The following is a 19,377-nucleotide window of genomic DNA, read 5'->3' as shown; positions in this document are numbered from 1 at the left end:
AAATACAAAGACGTTATGTGATTTCAATGAACGTGAAACAATTACACCATACTTTAGCTAGTTGAGCTGTTCTGACCTGATCCAGTGTTTGAGGGTGGAGTCCAGGCGGTGTAGCTCTTTGTTGATCTTGGTGGTGGTGCTGAGCCAGTGGTCTCCAAGCTGAGTAAGCTGAGATTCCAGCTCTGAGCAAGAAACGTGCAAAACCAGCCTCTTCCCGTCCTCCAACAACTTGTACAACTGCTGTTGCCGCTCAGAGAGACTGGCTTTCAGACGCTGTAAAGAGAAAAAGAGATTTATTAGTACATATTAATTACAAATTAAACTAATTCTGTTTGCTGATACACATTTATTTCATATTCCTGAACTGAGCCCTTCAGAAGGCATTGTTAACTCTATTTCTGATGCTGTAAATCACACAATATAGACCCAGTATAGAAATTTCATAATGTACATAATAGTGGGGTTTTTTTTGTTAGTGATCCTTAAACATGATATAGTTTTACCTGGTAAAGAGCAATTCTATCGCTCAGTCTATCCTCAGTCTCCTCCACCAGGCCTACACTTGGGATGCTGCTTTCCACTGTCTCCAGCTGCCTGTAGAGGGCCTGATAGTCACCCACCAACCTGCTCCACCACTGATGCCACAAAGCACAGTTATTCACATCATATGCATTGCACAGAATTTACTGAATAAGTATACAGACACAAATCCACAGACACGCACCTCCAGGATGCCCTCTAGTTCCACTCCTCGTTTATGGGCCTGTTTAAGTACAGCTTGTGCCTGAGCCACAGTCTCTTCCAGGCTCTGAACCTCTCGCTGAACCACCAACCCACTAATCTGCCTGAAAAAGGCCTGTGTCAAGACCACGTGTGTCTCTAGCCCCTGGAAAAACTCCTACAGGCAGAGAAGAATGAGAGACAACATAAGCATATGCTCTTTAAAAGGGAACATCAAAATATAATCAATCATTGAAGATTTCCTTTGTATTTTTAAAAGTTTTACTGTGCATGACAACTGAAAAGAACAACTTGTGTTTACACATCTCCACAGAAATTGCCAAAAACAGCCAGTAGCTGGCGCTGTCACAGTAAACAGTATGTGTAAGGAAGTGGTGCAAATGTGCTCGGTATGTAAGCTTAGTTCACACTGCAGGTAAACATGGCCCAATTCAGATTTTTTGCCCACATGTGACTCAGATCTGTTTTGTCATGGCAGTGTGAACAGCCTAAACCGCATAGAATTTGTTTGTTTTAATTCCAATTTGTGCTACCTTTATATGTGGTATTAAATCAGATACAAATGTGATGTTTTGCAATGCAACCGCAGTGTGAATGGTTTGTAGGACTTAAAGGTGCAGTAGGTGATTGTCTTCAGAAACATGTTTTGTTGTGCTGGTTGAAAGTCTCTTCACATTCCAATAGTATTGATTAAAATAAGTGATCTAAATGTATTTCTATGTATTGTTATATTCTGGGTCAGGCATAAAACTAAAAAATGTTCATCCAATTGAATAGAGTCGGGCTGACATCTCTCATAATTCCTATAAGTAGCCCAAACTGTCTGTCAGCAAATGCATATTTGAACAACAGCGCAGCCCTTTGTACGCAGATAGCCATTTGTGCATTGTGCGTTCATCATGAGAGATCGAGAGAGAGAGAGAGAGAGAGAGAGAGAGAGAGAGAGAGAGAGAGAGAGAGAGAGAGAGAGCGAGAGAGCGTAAGAGAGAGAAGGAGAGAGAAAGAGCTTGCGCGGTAAAAACCTGCTAAATCAAAACTTTTTTAAAACCTGAATCAATATTGGAGGAAGATCACCTCCTGGACCTTTAATTACATATATTTGCCGTGTGAACATAGCCTATAATGCATTTCTGCTGTTGGTTGTAATAATGATCTAAATCCACACTTAGCTGAATATCGTTATCGAATATAGTACACTTTTACGCCATTGTTGTGAATCTTTGAAAGCACTTGCCCTTAAAATCAACATGTACCACTCATGCACATGGTGTCACAGTTTTCAAAGATTCCCAAACAGTCCCCAAATTCAAAACTAGCCTGTGTTACCTTGTGTTTGTCTAGGAGGATCTGAACCTCAATCACTGATCCCACTTTCATCTTTTGATCAGCAGCCATTTTGTCTTGGGCAGTGTCAACCAGATCAACCAGGTCTTGTAAAGCTCTCTCATACTGAGCCTTTAGAACTAAACTCTGGTTCAGCCCACTCCGCTTGGAGCCCACCATCTCCACCAGTTCTTCATAAGCATCCTGTCATCAAAAGTATCAAAGTCAATGGGAGGACATTGATCAGCTGTAATTGCTGTTTCTAAAGGAAGATGTGTGTACCTGCAGTTTCAGCAGCTCTTGGGTACAGATCTGATTAGGCTGCAGCGTCTCTCCTCTGCTCCTTATCTCGGAAACTTTCTGTTCAAATTCCCTCAGACTGTCCTCTGCTTCAGCTAAAATCTGTTTATATTGAATTTTGTTATTTATAGTCTTTTAACATAGCATCACTACGAGTAATTTATTTTGAATGTGCGTCTGACCTCCAGCTGTTTCGAGGCAGGTCGATCCATAGCTGCGTTCATTTTCTGCAAAAGCTGATACTTTGAATCATTGAGCGCAGTCAGCAACAGCCTCAACTCCGTCTAAATAGACAAAGAGAAAGTGAAGGAATAAAAACAAGAGAAAATAACAATTCTTCAACTAAAAATTACCAGGCAGACACAAGAGAAGTATACCTGAAAAACAGTGAGTTCCTGCAGCTTGTCTTTCATGCCATCACACTGTTGTTCCAGCACAGTGTCCAACAACTTCAGTCTCCCCTCCAAACCATCAAACACCTCCTCAACCACATCACTCTCTCTACCTTCAACCCATAGCCGCTCTCTTCCTCCAAGGACATCCCGGCATTTACAAACCTCCTCATTGACATTCTTAACCTCCTTATTCAAACCCTGAAAAGACGAAAGCAGAGAGGAGTTAGTGCCAAGAAATGTGTATCTTATAAGAAAAACAAAAGATTTTGAATATTTTTCCTTTCTCATTTTAAAACAAACCACAAAACCCAAGTTCACACAGATCAGTGAAAATGCTGCAGTATGGATGTCAGGCCAGCAGTTGGCGATCTCACTTTTTTAAGAAACACAACACACTGTTGTTTGGTTGTAGACTACACATAATACACATGCACATACACATCACTGTTTCACTGTTTTCACAGAATTCAGTATTTTTGTTACCAAAAAGATGGGTCACACTTTATTTTGATGGTCCGTTTGTTGAATTAAGTTACTTTGCATCTACATGCCAAATAATTCTCATTAGATTATAAGTAGACTATTAGGTTGGGGTTAGGGTTAGTGTCAGTTGACATGTACTTGCAAAGTTTCTTACAGTCAGTTAAATGTCTATTGAAGGAGCAGTATCAACAGATATTAAGCAGACAGTCTACTAATACTCAAATGGACCAACAAAATAAAGTGTTAACAAAAGATGTTAGCATTTTCTGAAATTAGTACTTAGTTTGTGTTTCCAGGAGTAAAACTAAGACTCCAGCTAAATGGCTGACCTCTAGGTGGACCAGATGAGCCTCTGAGTCATCAGATAGTAAAACTGGGCCAGATGCAAGCTCATTCTCAGCATTGTCCAGCCAAGTGGAAGCTGACGACACTGCCTGATAGAGAGCCTTCTGCAGATCACGAGAACGCTTACTGTCAGTGCCCCCAGTCTGTGAGGAGGACAGAAATTAGTATACAGTTAAAATTAATCTTTGCTACACAAAACAAATTGCTTGATTCAGTGCAGTTTAACATATTTGTAGAAATACACGTTCAGTACCTGAGGCAAATCTTCCAGGTCTTGGTTGAAGCCTTCAAACAGACTTCGGGGTGACGGGATATCCTGGCTCAGTTGTTCACCTCTGAAAACTCCACAAGGGCTCGACACTGGCTGGTAAAGCTAAAGAAGCAAATGATCCTTATTTATTTTAAGCACAGGGGCAGCTTTTATGCTTTCTGGAAATTTACTGTCTTTTTTGAGAGGAAAACAAAATGTATAACGCTGCAAGGATGATGTGTTTTTGTAGGCAAAACCCCTTAAAATTAGTTTGCCTTTTAGCCTAGTGTTTAATATTATTATTTTATTATGTTTTATTCTATGGCATAATACACTTCAATAATACATCAAGCCTTAAGTTCTGTAATCCAAAAGCTAGTGAAAATATCCTATTGGGCTTTAATCAAGGAAACTATGGTGATGCTTAATTCATCTTCAAAATTAAAACATGTTAAAAAAACAAAGCTAATGAAGCTGCAGAAGATCATAAAACATGTACCGCGTTACATGGCGTCTGCTCCATTGTGTTCAGTGACAGCTGTAGTTTGTTTTTTAGGTCTTTGCTCAGGTTCTCCCACCTGACTCTCATCTGGTCTTTTGTGCTCATGCACGCAGGCCACTGACCATCCTCTCCATTGGGAAATTCCGCAGGGCAACTACATAATGATGAAGATAAGACAAAGTTATCTAAGCTTTAGTGAAACTGCAGACATAAATCAGACCAATCAGTAAATATTTTCAGAGAAATGTCATTGAATGAAAAAGTCATTATAAATTAAAGGACAGATGAATTTTCATTTTATTCAAACTTTAGGGGCTCCTTTAAACAGTATGTGTTTATATTTATTAGAGTATGCTACTTTCCCATTGTCTTTCAATGTAAACACTCGTTGAAGGGCTTGCATAATTGTTATACTCGTGTCTCACAACTTTTAGACACTGTCAAATTAAAAGAACTTCAACTTTAACACACACTACCACTCTTCAGTAAGTTCAAAAGCACTAAACCAAGAAGAAGTTGGAGGCCGGACAAACACTGCAAGGTTTACAGGCTCTCAGTGGAAGTGTCTGGATACCCGTGTGCTCTATGCTGCACATCAAAAAAACATCCCTGAGTGCTGCGTCTCATGTTTTTAGATTCAAAGTGAATGAGCCCTAATATTGCATTATTTTTTATATTTTACTGTGTCGTTGGCATGTGTTGTCTAGAAGAGAACTGCAGTGTTCAAAAAAATGTATATGTAAATGTGAAGAATGGACAAATGGGCACAACATACTTTTCTCCGTTAGGTGTAGTTCTCTGTGATAGAATCTCCTCTCCTCTAGACGCTACAGACTGCAGCAACTTCTTCTGTTCGCCAAGCTGCTCCTCTAATTCCTGCATTACACATAAGATGTCAACAATACCAATATTTTCTAGCTCATAAAAATCTACTCAAATGAAACAATCAAGTTTTATATTTATATCAAATCTTAGGATATTTACAGAAAACAATGCCTGTCTGAAAACAGATATCACTAGATAAGCTGATTATTTACATGGATTCATTTTAAAAGAATTTGTTTATTTGTCTACCCGCTGTCTTTGCACTGTGTCCTGATGCTGCTGGTTGCGTGTGGATCGAGCCTGACTGAGCCAGTCCATCATATTGGGGCTCTGAGACAAAGATGAGTCTGACTCAGTGTCCTCCTGTTCCTGAAGTGAGCCCTTAAAGAGATAGAAAATGTCAATTAGAAATGGTTAACATCAATTTATGGAAGTTCTTCAAACAATGAGTGAATTCATTTTCATTTTATAAAATTTCAGTAAAAATTTCTTTAAAAAAAAATGTATTCAACTCATTTCACTGCAGGTTCAGCGCAATTTAATGTTCATTTTCAACTACTGCTTTGACTGTTATTACAGAGTGTTTATTATGACTAAGCAGTTATGCATTTTTATCATAAATCACAGTTGTGTTTATCTATAAAGGACATAGGCTGTCAGACATACTGTACATGCAGAAGTTTACATTATTGGCACAAAGCTCACATTGCCCTCAGAAAACAGTTCATGACCTCTTTAAAGGTCAGTCATGGCTGACAATAGGAGATGGGCCCAAATCAGCTTGCATCAGGCTTTTACGTGTACCCGGCATGTCTAATTTAAAAGAGCTAGGGAAAATTCCAGACATGCCCCACTATTTGTAAAAAGGCCTTTGTTTGAGATAGATGTTGCTGGAGTGCAGTGGAACATCTTCCACAACAATGAACAGCGCTGGCCATTCTTCCACGCGGCGCTTCACAAAGCGTCCATTGGAGCGAGGATGTGGTCTTTAGTGTTTTTAGCTCTGTGTGTCTGCAGAAGGATCCCAGTGACCTCCAGTTGATCTTATAATTGAGAATGAATTAAGAATAGCGCAGCTCTTCTATCATCAAATGTTTCTTTGTGGTGTCTCTCACCTGGATATGTGTCTGTTTGTCTTGGAGGATGCGCTGTAGCTCCAGCAGGCTGGATTTGAGGCTGTGTAGTTTGAGGGAGAGCTGCTCGGCATCACCCCGTGTGCCAGCCTTACCCTCCAACAGCAAACTCTCACTGTGCACGGACAGCTCAGACAGACACAACACCTTCTGCTCGATCTCCAGTAACATGTTCTTGAACAGGAGCAAAACATTACTATTAATATTGTATTAAAGCATTTTAAATGACAGCTAGTCAAATGTAAAATTACTTTAACTAGGATTTGGGCTTGGTTAACCTATCCTTATTGAGCTGTTTGATTCAAAACCAAGTCTAAGTTGTGTTTTAAGTGTTATTATTGTATATCATTGTGTTGGGCTTAACAAGATAAAGTCATGGGTAAAAATTAAATTCACTGTAAAAATAAAATAAAATAAAAATGATAAAGTTGTGGGTTAAAATGAAATTTACTGTAAAAAGACTAAAAATAAAATAAAATAAAAATGAAAAAAAAATGTCGGTAAAAATTCAATGCACTGTAAAAAAATACAAAATTAAATTAAATTAAATTTAAAAAATGTAAAAAAAAAAAAAAAAAAAAAAAAAAAAAATATATATATATATATATATATATATATATATATATATAGAGAGAGAGAGAGAGAGAGAGAGTCATGGGTAAAAATAATATATTCACTGTAAAAATAAAATAAAATAAAAATGATAAAGTCATAGGCAAAAATTTAATTCACTGTAAATATATAAAATATATAAATTAAATATAAAATAAATAAAATAAAATAAAATAAAACGTGCTTGTTAAATTCAGAGACCTGTGTTCTCTTTTAAGATTTAAATTTTCTTATAGTAAATAAAAAAAAAACATAAATTCTCTGAGTGTTATTTTTGTTAATAAAAACACAACAGGAGGTGTGTGAATAAAATGTGTAAACAGGAGATGGTACGCAGTAACTGATAATCCTCTTAAGCTGCTTAACCAAGTGTTCAGACATCCTGATCTTGACTATACTACATGCACAGTACTCTATAGATGTTAGAGCACATCTGAGATAAAATCAAGAAACAATGCAAAACATCAGGCGTGTAGGGCTTGAACTGAAAGCTGGTTAATAGTGTAGACAGTCTGTGGCATGCACTAGTGAGGAATGAGCAAACATTAACAGCAGCAAGATAAAGGTCAGTGCCACCCTGACTTCTCATTAGAGTCCAACATTCAGGTTAAAGGTTAACTTGATCCCTGCAGTCCTCCAATCAAAACACAAAAGACACACGTGTGCATGTCTGTATCTATGTGTCTCTTTGAAGAAATGCAGACATGCACAGTGGGACGTCCCATGACTGCAGAGAAGGAGAAGCCCCTAATCCTAATGACCAACAGAACGGGACAAAACCCACATGGCTAATCTGATTTAGTGCGGCCCACTCTAGTGACTCCATGACCTGACCAACCACCAGAATCTATTCAACTGACACTTCATGTCAGAATCTATGTATTTTAAAAGGTATCTATTATCTACGAGAACATTTAGTAAATAAAATAAAATAAAATAAATAATAAAATAAATAAAAATAAGTAAATGAAATAATAATGAAATTAAATTAAAAAATAAAAATTAAATAAAAATAAAATAAAATAAAAATTAGGCATTAATTTCCTTCTTGTACTTCCCAGGTGTCTTACCTGGCAGTCAATGAGCTGCTCCTCCATGTCCATGTCCTGTGGGTGTGGTTGTAAGGTGGAGCTCAGTGTGGCTCGTGTGCTGAGCAGCCAGTTGTCCAGCTCCTCTGCTTCACTGTGGTATCGCTGCAGTGCTTGTTCCTGCCTCTGTTCCTCTAACTGCTCATTCAGTCGCTCCTGTAGGACAGAGAACACAACACATTAAGCCTATATCTTGTCAAGCTGAATCCTCTTTTACCTTTTACTTTTTAAGGCAAGCATGTTAAAAGGCTATCTGATTATCTGTTATTTCATTTGTTTACATTTACTTTAGACATGTCTGGTACTGTATCTGTTATCTGTTTACACATTAACATTTGCACCTGTACAACATCTCTTTGTATTTTCACCTTGTTGAGAATAAACATAATGTAGCTGCTGTGTGTATACAATTTAGGTTGAAAGAGCTACAGTTCTACTGAATCTTTCACATTAGACAGTGACTCAGAACAGATGTCAAAAAAATCTAGCTTGTTCCCAAAAATTCTGATCAGTGTCAGAACTTTTTGTGCCAGTTTAAGTCACAATTGTGTAAGATCAGAATAGCCTTGTTAAGTCTGGTGAAGACTGGTAAGATTGGTGAAATCCCATTTTACAATTTTATTAAAAAGATAGGTAAAATAGGATACTGCCTGAAAACATTAGCAAACAAAATCTTTACTTTTCTTCATGCCACAACAAATCCTTTAAAGCTAATACTATTTGGAACATAAACAGGAATGAAAAAATTGAATAAGCATTGCAAGTATAAAACAAACAAGTTGGTCCCATATAAGCTATCAGCAACATTGATTACTATGTCAAGATTAAACAAATGTGTTTAAAGTGATGCTGAAAATAGCAGTGTGTGGGAAATGCGCTATACAAATACTTTTGTGTCTTTCTCATTCATCAATTCAAATGTGCAAACATGTTGTAGGTGTTTTGCTTGTTTAATGTTAACTGTATTAAAGGGATAGTTCACTCAAAAATGAAAATCATTTATGAGGTGTTAAAACCTGTTGAACTCAAAAGAAGATATTTGGATGAATATAGAACTCTGCTGGCACCCATTGACTTCCATTGCAGGGAAATATACTAATATACAAAGTAAATGGGTCCCAGCAACTGGCATTTTTCAAATAATATTTTGTTTTCAATAGAAGAAATAAACTCAAATAGGTTCTAAATGAGTAAATGATGACAGAATTTTCATTTTTGGGTGAACTATCCCCTTAAATAGGTTGGTTTGGAATATAAGATGTAGCATATTTTATACAATAAAAATAAAATCCAAGAAAAATACTTTCATCATAAGGTAGATGAACCTTTCTAATCACATTTTTAGAGAAGACAAATACTCACAGTTATGCTATCGCAACAAAATAAGTGTGAAAACCTGGCCACTTACGGTTTATGTGTTATGTCCCTATTCCTGTCTGGGAATTTGTCTAGGCTTGTCTGTCATTTAATTCATCATCTGTAATTAGTGGTTTTACAAAGTGAGAGGTGCTGATAGTTAAAAGACTAAAATAATCAGGACACAGATAACAATTTGAAATGACCAGAGTGCCATTTTAAACTTCAAATGTGTAAAATAACCAGAACACCCTGGCAAAATCCTTTTATTCCCTATTCCATTATTTTTCTCTATATTAACTCTGCTCACCTCCAAAAGTTGGCGCTTTCCAGAGGCCTTCATATGGATGGTGGCCATGCGCTCTCCCAGGACAGTGAGCGTTGACTGCAGGGCCAGCTGGTCTCCAGCATCTGCCTCTAAACTGTCCTCATCCAACTGCAACTCTTGGGAGAAGCAGGCCTGCAGTGCACTGATTTCATCCTGGAGCATTAAGATCTCGTCCATCAGAGCCTGAAGAACAACCAACAATCAGCTTTATGGTTTGAATTCTTGTTTTATAATAAAACTGTTTTTCACCAGTAAAATGCAGGTCAAAACGCAGTGGTAAGGAAGACACTTCTAAGTAAGAGATTAGTTTTAGACATAGGAGAAGTTGGCAATGTTGAGTAACCCAGTCTTGTGGCTGGTATCGCTAGCCCAGCAGTAGGCTAGAGTTTTTATGTGATCTAGCTTTAGTGCGGTCATCTTGCTTCATCCGATCCAGTGTTTTTCTCACCTGGTGGGCGGCCATCTGGCTCTCAGGACTCTTGCTTGGCTCTAAGCCCTCGTTTAGTGCAGTCTCAATGGACTCCATCTTCGTGGAGACAGACTGCAGGGTCTCCTGGTAGTGCTGCTGCCTCTCCAGTGCTTCATACAGGCTTTTCTGCTTCTCGCTGATCTGTACAGAAATATGTCAGACCACACATCAGTAATTCCTATGTAGGTATCTTAGCTGGTATAATGCCAGCCTTTGCTTGCCCACACACAATGTCTGCTTTGACCCTCAAATACAGTATATATGTTACTGAGATGTTAAGTTTAGCTGTTGCAGCTGAGTTTGGTTTGTCCTGTTGACGTTTCAAGAAGTCTTCGAGAAGTGTTTTCTATGCTGAATAGGGTAAATCCACTTTGCATGCATTTTCAATGAATGAGAACTCTCTTTCCAATTGATACTGTAAAACCTATGCTTTTGTTACTCTTAATGTAACTATAATTCTGAGGAAGCATGCCGAATTAATTTCAGATACGGTAATTGTCGACTGGTTTTTGAAACACACTGTAATTTGTTGACCAGTCACTACAGATAGGTCAATCCTTCAATCAGAATATAGAAGACTCTCAAAAAGTTGGGATTTAGAGCAGATCCTTTCTTAAATGAACCATTTCAGACGCTTTGAGAAAACAGCTGATACCGCAATGTATATTACCAGAAAAGTTGTATTTTTGATCTTGAATGAATGTAAATCTATTGTAGGACACATTCAAAATAAAAATAAGTGACCTTTAAAATGGCTTATCCTACAGGGCTGCTAAATGCTTGATTCTGATTGGCTAATGAACAATTTAAGGTGTGAACTTTTTTCAGATAAATGCACAGCTGAAGTAGTTCCAGGCAGGTTTCGACTGCATTACATTTCTGTGTCACTATGCTTAAGATTTCAGTTGTTTTACAATCAAATAAATAATAAAAACTAAGGATGAGATCTGTAGCAAACTAGTACTAAATACAGGAGCATATGAGGAAAAATAAAATGACAAATATCTTGTAATTCAACATCTGTACAGTGTCTATAGTGTTACACAATACACACTTTAACATTCATAATATCTGGATTTTGTAATGAGATGCATCTATTGATCATATTTACCACATTCTTTAGAGTCTCCCATGAGCGCTGTAAGTCATCTAGGTTAGCTGAGGCCGCGGACTCCATGGAAGGGTCATAAAGCTCCTGTAATGGAGCTCTACTTAAAGGAGCTCGTCCTGAACCCTACAAACACATTACATCCTGTCATTGAGAGTGTCTGAGAGTGTGTGTGTGTGCATACATAATTAAAAAGCTGCTCTGATCCTCCAAAAATACAACAAAACAGTAGCAATACTGATGTGTGTTTGTGTCTGCATTTTTCAGAGGTCGCACTTGCACCCAGTTATAAGATTAAGCCAAATGTCAGGGCACACATACCATGTTTTTGTGCAAACCAACACATTGTTGTCACTCCTTGAGGCCAAGTTCAAACCTGTGTCAACAACAGCTCATTGCATGGCTAATATATGTTAACATTATAAAAGAAAGCCGAGTCAGAATTAAATAAGAGATTAAGCCATTTTTTTCCTCACTATTCAGAAGTCAAACTAATTTCTATAGCATATTCCAGTGATTTTCAGTTGTTATTGAGTTATGCATTTTAAATATGTTTTTTTTTAATTATTATTATATTTCAGTGGAGAAGAATTAAGAATTTTTTTAAGCAGCACACTTTTTACATCACATATTTTTATTTACACTAAAATGGTAGTAATGATGCTGAAATGCTTGTTTTACATCAAAAGCTTCATGTTAAAATAAATTGACATAATAACTGTTGTTCAAAATTGTAAACAATACTAATATAATAATAATATACATGTTAGATACTATAATAATTTAGTAGACAATTCAATAACCTTAAAAGATCACCTATTACTTCCATTCCCTCAACATGTAAAATAAGACTTTGGTGTATCCAAAATGTTTCTGTTAAGTGTCATCACAAAAAATCCCACAGATCGTTTATAATTCCATCCAGTAAGTTATACGTTTCTGAGGGGAAACAAAAAGGCACTGTTTTCATATCTGTCTCTTAAATTGCAAATGAGCATTTTATAAAGGTAACGAAAAGGTATCACAGATACTCTCAAAATATATGCTAAGACTTTTCATGTTTAATGCTTACTATCCCAAGTTTATTATCTGCATGAATTTTAAAGTCGTGTCACTTTAAAACCCCAATATCATATTTTCTGGGTGCAAATTATAAAATGCACCTATATAAAATAATCTGTCACGACATATGTTGCATGAGTATTAAACTAAATTTCTCTTTACTGTCTTAATACAGCTATCAAACACACAAGTTTATCATAAACGCTGTCGGTTTTGTTTGTGAACGTAAACAGCTGAAAAGTCTGATTTCAGATCTGCGTACTAAAGAGTAGCATAATATATAGTATCTATTGCTGTCTATGCTGTTAATATGAATCAAATGACAAAAGTAAACCAAAAAGCACCTACTGCTTTTTATTAAATAACGTCTGTAGCCTAATAAGAATAAATTTAGGTCACCTTTAAAAATTAAAAATCCATTGTTTTTGGTTTTAAATATAGAGTGTATAATTTCTGTGCAGCACAAAGTGATAAATAGAAAAAAACAGTAACAGCTAAATGCTCCTGTCTACCATTGGTTTGACAAACAGACAATGTAGTCCATCTCTGATTTCACATCATGTGTTAAATCAATGCTCCTAGGTAACGGTGGCTGGAAAGCACACATAAGCCGCGGAATGTTTTGAAAGCATTAAAATGTCACAGAGGAAATAAGCCTCTAGATAACTTATAACTGTACCTGGACATTCACATTTAGAATATTTAACACCTGTACATATTTAAAAAACAAAAGGCAAATTGAAATTCTCATACATTTCCAGGTTTCCATGATCATGAGAACACTTAGACTAACATTCAGATCCAAATCAAAAACTTGGCCAAATTGGCGAGTTAAGTTTAAACTGAGTTAAAGTGGGTTAGCAGGTGATCTGGGATACGTTGATTATATGTGATAAGTTTGGATAGAGCCATGGGTACCTGAGAGGTGTCAGCGTTAGGCCCAGGTGAGGGTGATCTGCAGGCAGGAGGAGAGGAGACTTCGCTGTTGGTGCCTTCCTCACCAGACTCCTCTGTGACCGGGGAGAGGAGAGTGTGACAACGGCCTGCCGTCATCTGAGCATTCAACAGCCAAAGAGCCAAAGAGAAGGAAAGAGAAAGAAAGACAAACAAACAGTGAAACAGGACCCCGGCACCCAAGGAGGAAGAAAATAAACCAAAGGATGAATATTAGAGAGTTGGCGAAGAAGCGCAGGTCTATAAGATTTTTTCATGCATGACACCTTATGATTTATTCTGTTTAATACAACAACTTTGCTATTTTTTGAGCATTTAGAACGGGTAACATATCTTTGATATTAGCTATAAATTGTATTACTAGTTTGTAAAGTTGTTGTTAAATGCTTAAGTTAAGATATGGAGTTAAGGGGTAATGTATCAAATGGTCATGCAGGATAAGGCATTTTTAAGAGCTAATAAACAATCAATATGCAAGCTTATAAGTAATTAGATTGTGACCATTACTTTTCTTGAGTACATTATAAACAAAGTGTATACAGGAATCAGAGAGTGATATTCAATACCCTTTAAAACCTTTTTAAGACTCTTTCCATACATTTTAAGACCTTATAACCACTTTAGGTTTCAACTGGAAACACTGGTGAGATTTTAACTTACGGTATAATTACAGAATATGAATGTACGAAAATAATCCAAAACTAAACCATAAATCATATACTGAATAAAAATCTTTTAAACCTAGCTAATTCAGCAGGTTGGTGCCTATCGATCTGCAGAAATAAAGGTGTTGCCAGCAAAGCAACATGATATCAAATCTAGCAAGATTTTACTGATATCACACAGCATCCTGATATTCACAGATTAAATTCAGGCAAACTTTACCATACAACCATGCAAGGCATAATTAAAAAACAATATATAATTGAATACCTTGCAAAATAGCATTTAAGACTTTTTAATACTTTTTAAGGGTCTTAAATTTCTCTACATTGATTTATCAATGTTTAATACATTTAAAGACCCAGCAGACACCCTGATAAAGCTTTTTATGCAGTAAAAGTAGTCAGCCCAAGTAAGTGCAAAATACGTAATATGATACTGTTCAGATTTTATAAAAACAATGTCAAGGTATAAAACCAGAAGACATGAAATACGGCTAACATAATCCATTATAACCTAAGTGAAAATAAATGATGTGCTATTACTGTTGTTATTACTATACATACGAGATGATAGAGCAAAGTATAATGTTGTTTGCATGCATTGTAGTTACGAATATCCTGATAATAAAGTATAAATACGGGTTTCATAAAGTGTTTATTACATTTTTAAGGATAAGTTGATGAACTGAAAGGTCAAAAGCACATTTATTTAAAAAATATTTAAAAAATTAAATATATAAGAATATAGGCGGTTCATTCTGCTGTGGCAATCTCTGAATAATAAAGGGACTATGCTGAAAAGAAAATGAATGAATGAATGAATGAATATATCACGTTCTCCCCGTGTTGGTGTGGGTTTCCTCCGGGTGCTCCAGTTTACCCTACAAGTCCAAAGACATGTGGTATAGGTAAATTTGGTAAGCTAAATTGTCCGTAGTGTGTGTGTGTGTGTGTGTGTGTGTGTCCCAATGATGGGTTGCAGCTGGAAGGGCATCCACTGCGAAAAACATTGACTGCATAAGTTGGCGGTTCATTCCGCTGTAGCAACCCCTGATTAATAAAGGGACTAAGCCAAAAAGAAAATAAATTAATTAATAATTTCATCATCATTTCTCAACCCCAAATCTTTGGCAGAGTTTATCCCCTACAAGTCTGTCAGGAACTCATGATTCAAGCAGAAAGACCCTGCAAAGCAACACCACAGCATTACAGACACACCACATTTGTTAAGAGTATCCATGACTAAGCCCTTTACAGACCTCTCATCACAGTAAAGGAATGAAGCAGACAGGAAATGAAGCAGAGGATGTGCACAGACTCACTGTAAAACACAATATGCTAGCATACGATAATGAATTGTGCTTGCGTGCATGAACTGAAGTAATCTGAGCACTCCAACATTAGGCTAAATTTAGATCCAGATACAATGACTGCTGAACTACTGCAAAGCTACACCCCTTTAAGCCTGAGCGTGAACACAGCTGGAGCGCGAGCTCAACTGCTGGCGGTTAATGTGGAATCCGGCCCTGATGTAACACCGGGTAACCGTACGGACCAGCTAATGTTGACAAAGTCAAGGCTAACTAACACCCTCATCCTGTTTCCTCTCTCACCAACAAACAACAAGAGATACACAATGCAGAGACGCAAACAAGCCTGTGGGAGAAACAAGAGACCCATGGGATGCTCGTCTGACAGTGAAAGGAAAACAGCACCCTCCGCCCCAAGTGTAAATCACTCACCATGACAACAGAGGGGTGTGTTGGTGGATGTTTGGGCATCTCGTCCTCCTCATCCTCCAGCTCCTCTAACCCGTCTGAGAGGCCGTCCACCTCGCTGACCGTCAGCAGCATAGTAGCGTGCTTGGCTTTCACAGTCAGCATCTTGCACTTGGAGTTCAAGGCCGAGATCTGCTCCTGGTAGCCTTTTATCTTCAGGGCCAGTTCCTGTCACAACGACACATTACTTTATAATTCCACTGAATCCAAACATACACATCCTGGATGAAGTCCCATAGTGAAAAAGGGGGCTAATGCAGAGAGCTGCACCGGCAAGCTGAGCTCAGAAATTCTCCCTCTCTGTCTGTTTGCAGTAGAAAAACAGCACAGGCGAGAGGAATGGCTCAGTCAAAGGCATTTCAAGCTCACAGCCAATCAGAACACTGGTGGGGAAGACTACTAAGCCAAGCCTTCGAGCAGCAGAGAACATGATTGGCACAGAGCTCAGCCAACTGAAGTGAGTGGGCGGGGAGATGACAGCGGATGTACAGTCCCTCCCCCAAACTGGCCAACTCACACTCATGCACACACAAAGAACAGGAAATAAATCCCCTCCTGTTTTCCTTCCTTCCCCTCACTTCCTCTCTTTCCACCAATCCTGATGCCGCTTTATAGGCAAACAAAAGAACTGGGCGCAAAGCGAGAGGCTGAGAGGGGAGGATGGGAGCTCGCCTTACAGATTTGGGTATGGCCTGTGGAGCCTCCCCCTCCTGCATCTTTCTCTCTCCCTCTCTCTCTATCTCTAACTGTCATTCTTTCTCTAAGACAGAGAGACGGGCCAGTCTCTGGTAATGAGGTCATGTGGGAGAAAACTGCAGCTCTGCAGAGGAAAATAACCATGGCTAATAAAGCCACAGCTGCCCCCACTGAACTAAACTGTGCTAAAAACACACAGGGATGTGATGTTCAGTATAGGTTTAGATTGATGTGCTATTTAAACTGGCTCTCGCCCTTAGGGCTGCACATATGGGGAAAAAAGATTCGCAATTTTTGTAAACAAAAAAAGTGCTTGCTTGAAGGCCAGCAGAATTTGGCTACAACATACAGTATTAGGTGTCAATTATTACTACTGTATTTATTATTTATTACATATATTTTTAATTTATTGAATTCTCTTTTTTTCCCTAAAACCTTGAGGAAACAAGATATTTGGAGGATGAATGGAAAATATAACAATAATATTAATAACATCTAATTAATTATTTAAATATTTATTTGTAGCATTTTAAACCTGTAACCTAATAGTACATACTATTGTGCAATTTCACTCAAATAAATCTAAATTAAATAATAACTACATTTTACATTTAAACTGCAGAAACATTAAAACAACCGCACCAACATGGATATATGTTGATATTTAAAAGATAAAATCATCAAGCTTGGCAACACGGTGTGTGGTGTTTCTGTGTGGAGTTTGCATGTTCTCCCTGTGTTCACGTGGGTTTCCTCCGGGTGCTCCGGTTTCCCCCACAAATCCAAAAAAATATGTGGTACAGGTGAATTGGGTAAGCTAAATTGTCCGTAATGCATGTGCGTGAATGAGTGTGTATGGATATTTCCCAGTGATGGGTTGCAGCTGGAAGGCTATAGGCTGCGTAAAACATGTGCTGGATAAGTTGGCGGTTCATTCTGCTGTGGCGACCCCGGATTAGTAAACGGACTAAGCCGAAAATAAAATAAATGAATTAATCATCAAGCTTTTATTTTGTGGGAAACTCCAGTGAGTCCCTAAATTAGAGATGACACAGTCCTGCAGAATTTACCTTTAACTCCAATTAAATATCCCTGATCAAACCAACTGAGTCATTGGGGTTCGTTTGAAACCTGCAGGTTATTGTGTTGTTGCACGGTTGGGACTAAACTCTGTAGGGCTGCGAACCTTCAAGAACTGAGTTTGACACTCATGTCCTAACTTTCCACTTTTGTTAATAAAATCCTCTTTACAATTGCTTCACATTACAATTTTGGAAAGGTGTTTGTGGCAAAGGCATATTACAAGCAAAATAACAAATCAAGTTTAGGTGGAGCAGCATTAACTGTATACCGAGCCGCTCTGAGACTCTGAAAACTTTCCAAGTGAAAACAAACACAGCGCTGTGCATTACACCACTTACAGGATTTTATTTATATAACCATCTCTATGATTTGAAGATTGCACCCAGGTAAATTGTAACCTAGTTATAGGTTTTATTTTGATCATATTTCAGGTTTATTTAAATCGTACAGCCCTGCTCACTGCTTTCAAGAGTGTGAAAGTCTTTGTGAGCACAAACGTATAGAAACAGGGCAAAAGGGCGTGAGAGAATGAAAGAACCTGATGTGATTCAGGACAAAGCAGACTGAGGTCAAAGTTCGAAAAAACCACCTTTACACCCATTGAGAACACGTTAGGAATTTATGGCTTGACTCATTCCAGCTCAATGCAGGTCGACTTGCAAAGCAATGCATTGAGTAATAGCTTAGACAACATGCATGCAATGAATCGAGATTGACTGATTTACTAAGCAGGAAAGCTAATAGATACCACAACTTCTTGAACAAAGCAAGAGAAACAATGCACTAGACATTTATTTGTGAAAATAGATGAAAGAAGGATACACTGTACTTCCTGACCTCATGATGTTGTATCTGTGTCTGAAGCTCCTGTATGTTTCCTGTGGCAACAGGGCGGTCCTGAATAACACGGTGAGCCTCTTCAATGAGTCTCTGTAGATTCTTGACTTCCTGTTCGTACTGCTCATACTGCACTAGGGCCTCCTGGGGGAATGTGAAGAGAGATGCTAAATGAGCCATTACATACACAAGTGGCGAGCCCAGATACAGTAAATCCCACGAGCGTGCTATATGAAACTGTGCAACATTCAACATTTCTGTAGCATTGGATCAAGCTCCAAGAAGTCCATTTATAATGTTAGTCAGCAAAACCAATGAGTTTAATTTCAGAATTATACTGCTTGTACTGTACTTTAGGACCTATGCAATCAAAAGAGGCCGTTATTTTCTATTTGTTTTATCAGATGAAAATGTGGAGTGAAAGCTTAAACTGAGAATTGAATGAGGACGTGTTGTGTGTATTTACCTGTAGTATATTGCACTGTTGAATAGTGTTGTGTTGGAGCTGGCTGCTCTCATGCTGTAGACTCTGTGCTGTAACACAGAGTGGTAAAGCTGCCATCACGTCCTCTGGCAGGCGGAGGGCGCTCTGACACATCTGCATAGCCTGAACCTGCTGCTTCAGACCCTCCATCTCTGACAACAGGAGCTGAGTAACAAACGATTCAACGAAGCAGTTAAAAACCAGTAATGTTAAGTAAAATCAGTAACTTATGTATACATTTTTTGCTTAACTTAAACTATTAATTTACCTGGGTTGTATTTATCCTTAAATTAAAAGAAAACAAACTTGATCCAAGGAATATGCTTCTTTATATTTTCAGTCAAATACATATTTTTTAAAATAAATCTAAATATTTTTACTGGAAACATATTTCTGTATTTTCCACAACATAAATATAATCTTTTTTAACATCTGTAATGTTAAAGAAAACATATTACTTAACAACAATTGTATGATTTATAACATCAATAATAAAATAGTTAACATTTATAATAATTGTTTATTGCGAATACCACAATCCTTTCTGTTTGTTTTATACT

The 19,377-nt window shown here is 37.6% G+C and overlaps 1 protein-coding gene across 7 annotated transcripts in view; it reads right to left on the bottom strand.

The window, feature by feature from the left end:
* The window catches only part of syne1a (spectrin repeat containing, nuclear envelope 1a), a 329,974-nt gene that overhangs the window by 35,546 nt on the left and 275,051 nt on the right, over window positions 1-19,377 (bottom strand). For all 7 annotated transcript variants that reach the window (XM_073933275.1, XM_073933274.1, XM_073933278.1 and 4 more), the window contains 21 exons: window positions 18,800-18,982; window positions 18,334-18,477; window positions 15,682-15,885; window positions 13,239-13,373; window positions 11,262-11,384; window positions 10,130-10,291; window positions 9,664-9,864; window positions 7,980-8,153; window positions 6,280-6,471; window positions 5,414-5,545; window positions 5,115-5,215; window positions 4,337-4,493; window positions 3,841-3,960; window positions 3,572-3,730; window positions 2,742-2,957; window positions 2,547-2,648; window positions 2,347-2,466; window positions 2,068-2,268; window positions 725-898; window positions 504-635; window positions 77-273 (listed from right to left, as the gene is read on the bottom strand). In XM_073933275.1, the coding sequence (XP_073789376.1) occupies window positions 77-273; window positions 504-635; window positions 725-898; window positions 2,068-2,268; window positions 2,347-2,466; window positions 2,547-2,648; window positions 2,742-2,957; window positions 3,572-3,730; window positions 3,841-3,960; window positions 4,337-4,493; window positions 5,115-5,215; window positions 5,414-5,545; window positions 6,280-6,471; window positions 7,980-8,153; window positions 9,664-9,864; window positions 10,130-10,291; window positions 11,262-11,384; window positions 13,239-13,373; window positions 15,682-15,885; window positions 18,334-18,477; window positions 18,800-18,982 (3,329 nt within the window). The remainder of the gene's footprint in view (window positions 1-76; window positions 274-503; window positions 636-724; window positions 899-2,067; window positions 2,269-2,346; window positions 2,467-2,546; window positions 2,649-2,741; window positions 2,958-3,571; window positions 3,731-3,840; window positions 3,961-4,336; window positions 4,494-5,114; window positions 5,216-5,413; window positions 5,546-6,279; window positions 6,472-7,979; window positions 8,154-9,663; window positions 9,865-10,129; window positions 10,292-11,261; window positions 11,385-13,238; window positions 13,374-15,681; window positions 15,886-18,333; window positions 18,478-18,799; window positions 18,983-19,377) is intronic.

Source organism: Danio rerio, chromosome 20 (assembly GCF_049306965.1).
Source record: "Danio rerio strain Tuebingen ecotype United States chromosome 20, GRCz12tu, whole genome shotgun sequence".
NCBI lineage: Eukaryota > Metazoa > Chordata > Actinopteri > Cypriniformes > Danionidae > Danio > Danio rerio.
Note: the sequence above shows the minus strand (reverse complement) of the source record. Positions and strands in the feature narration are given on the sequence as shown.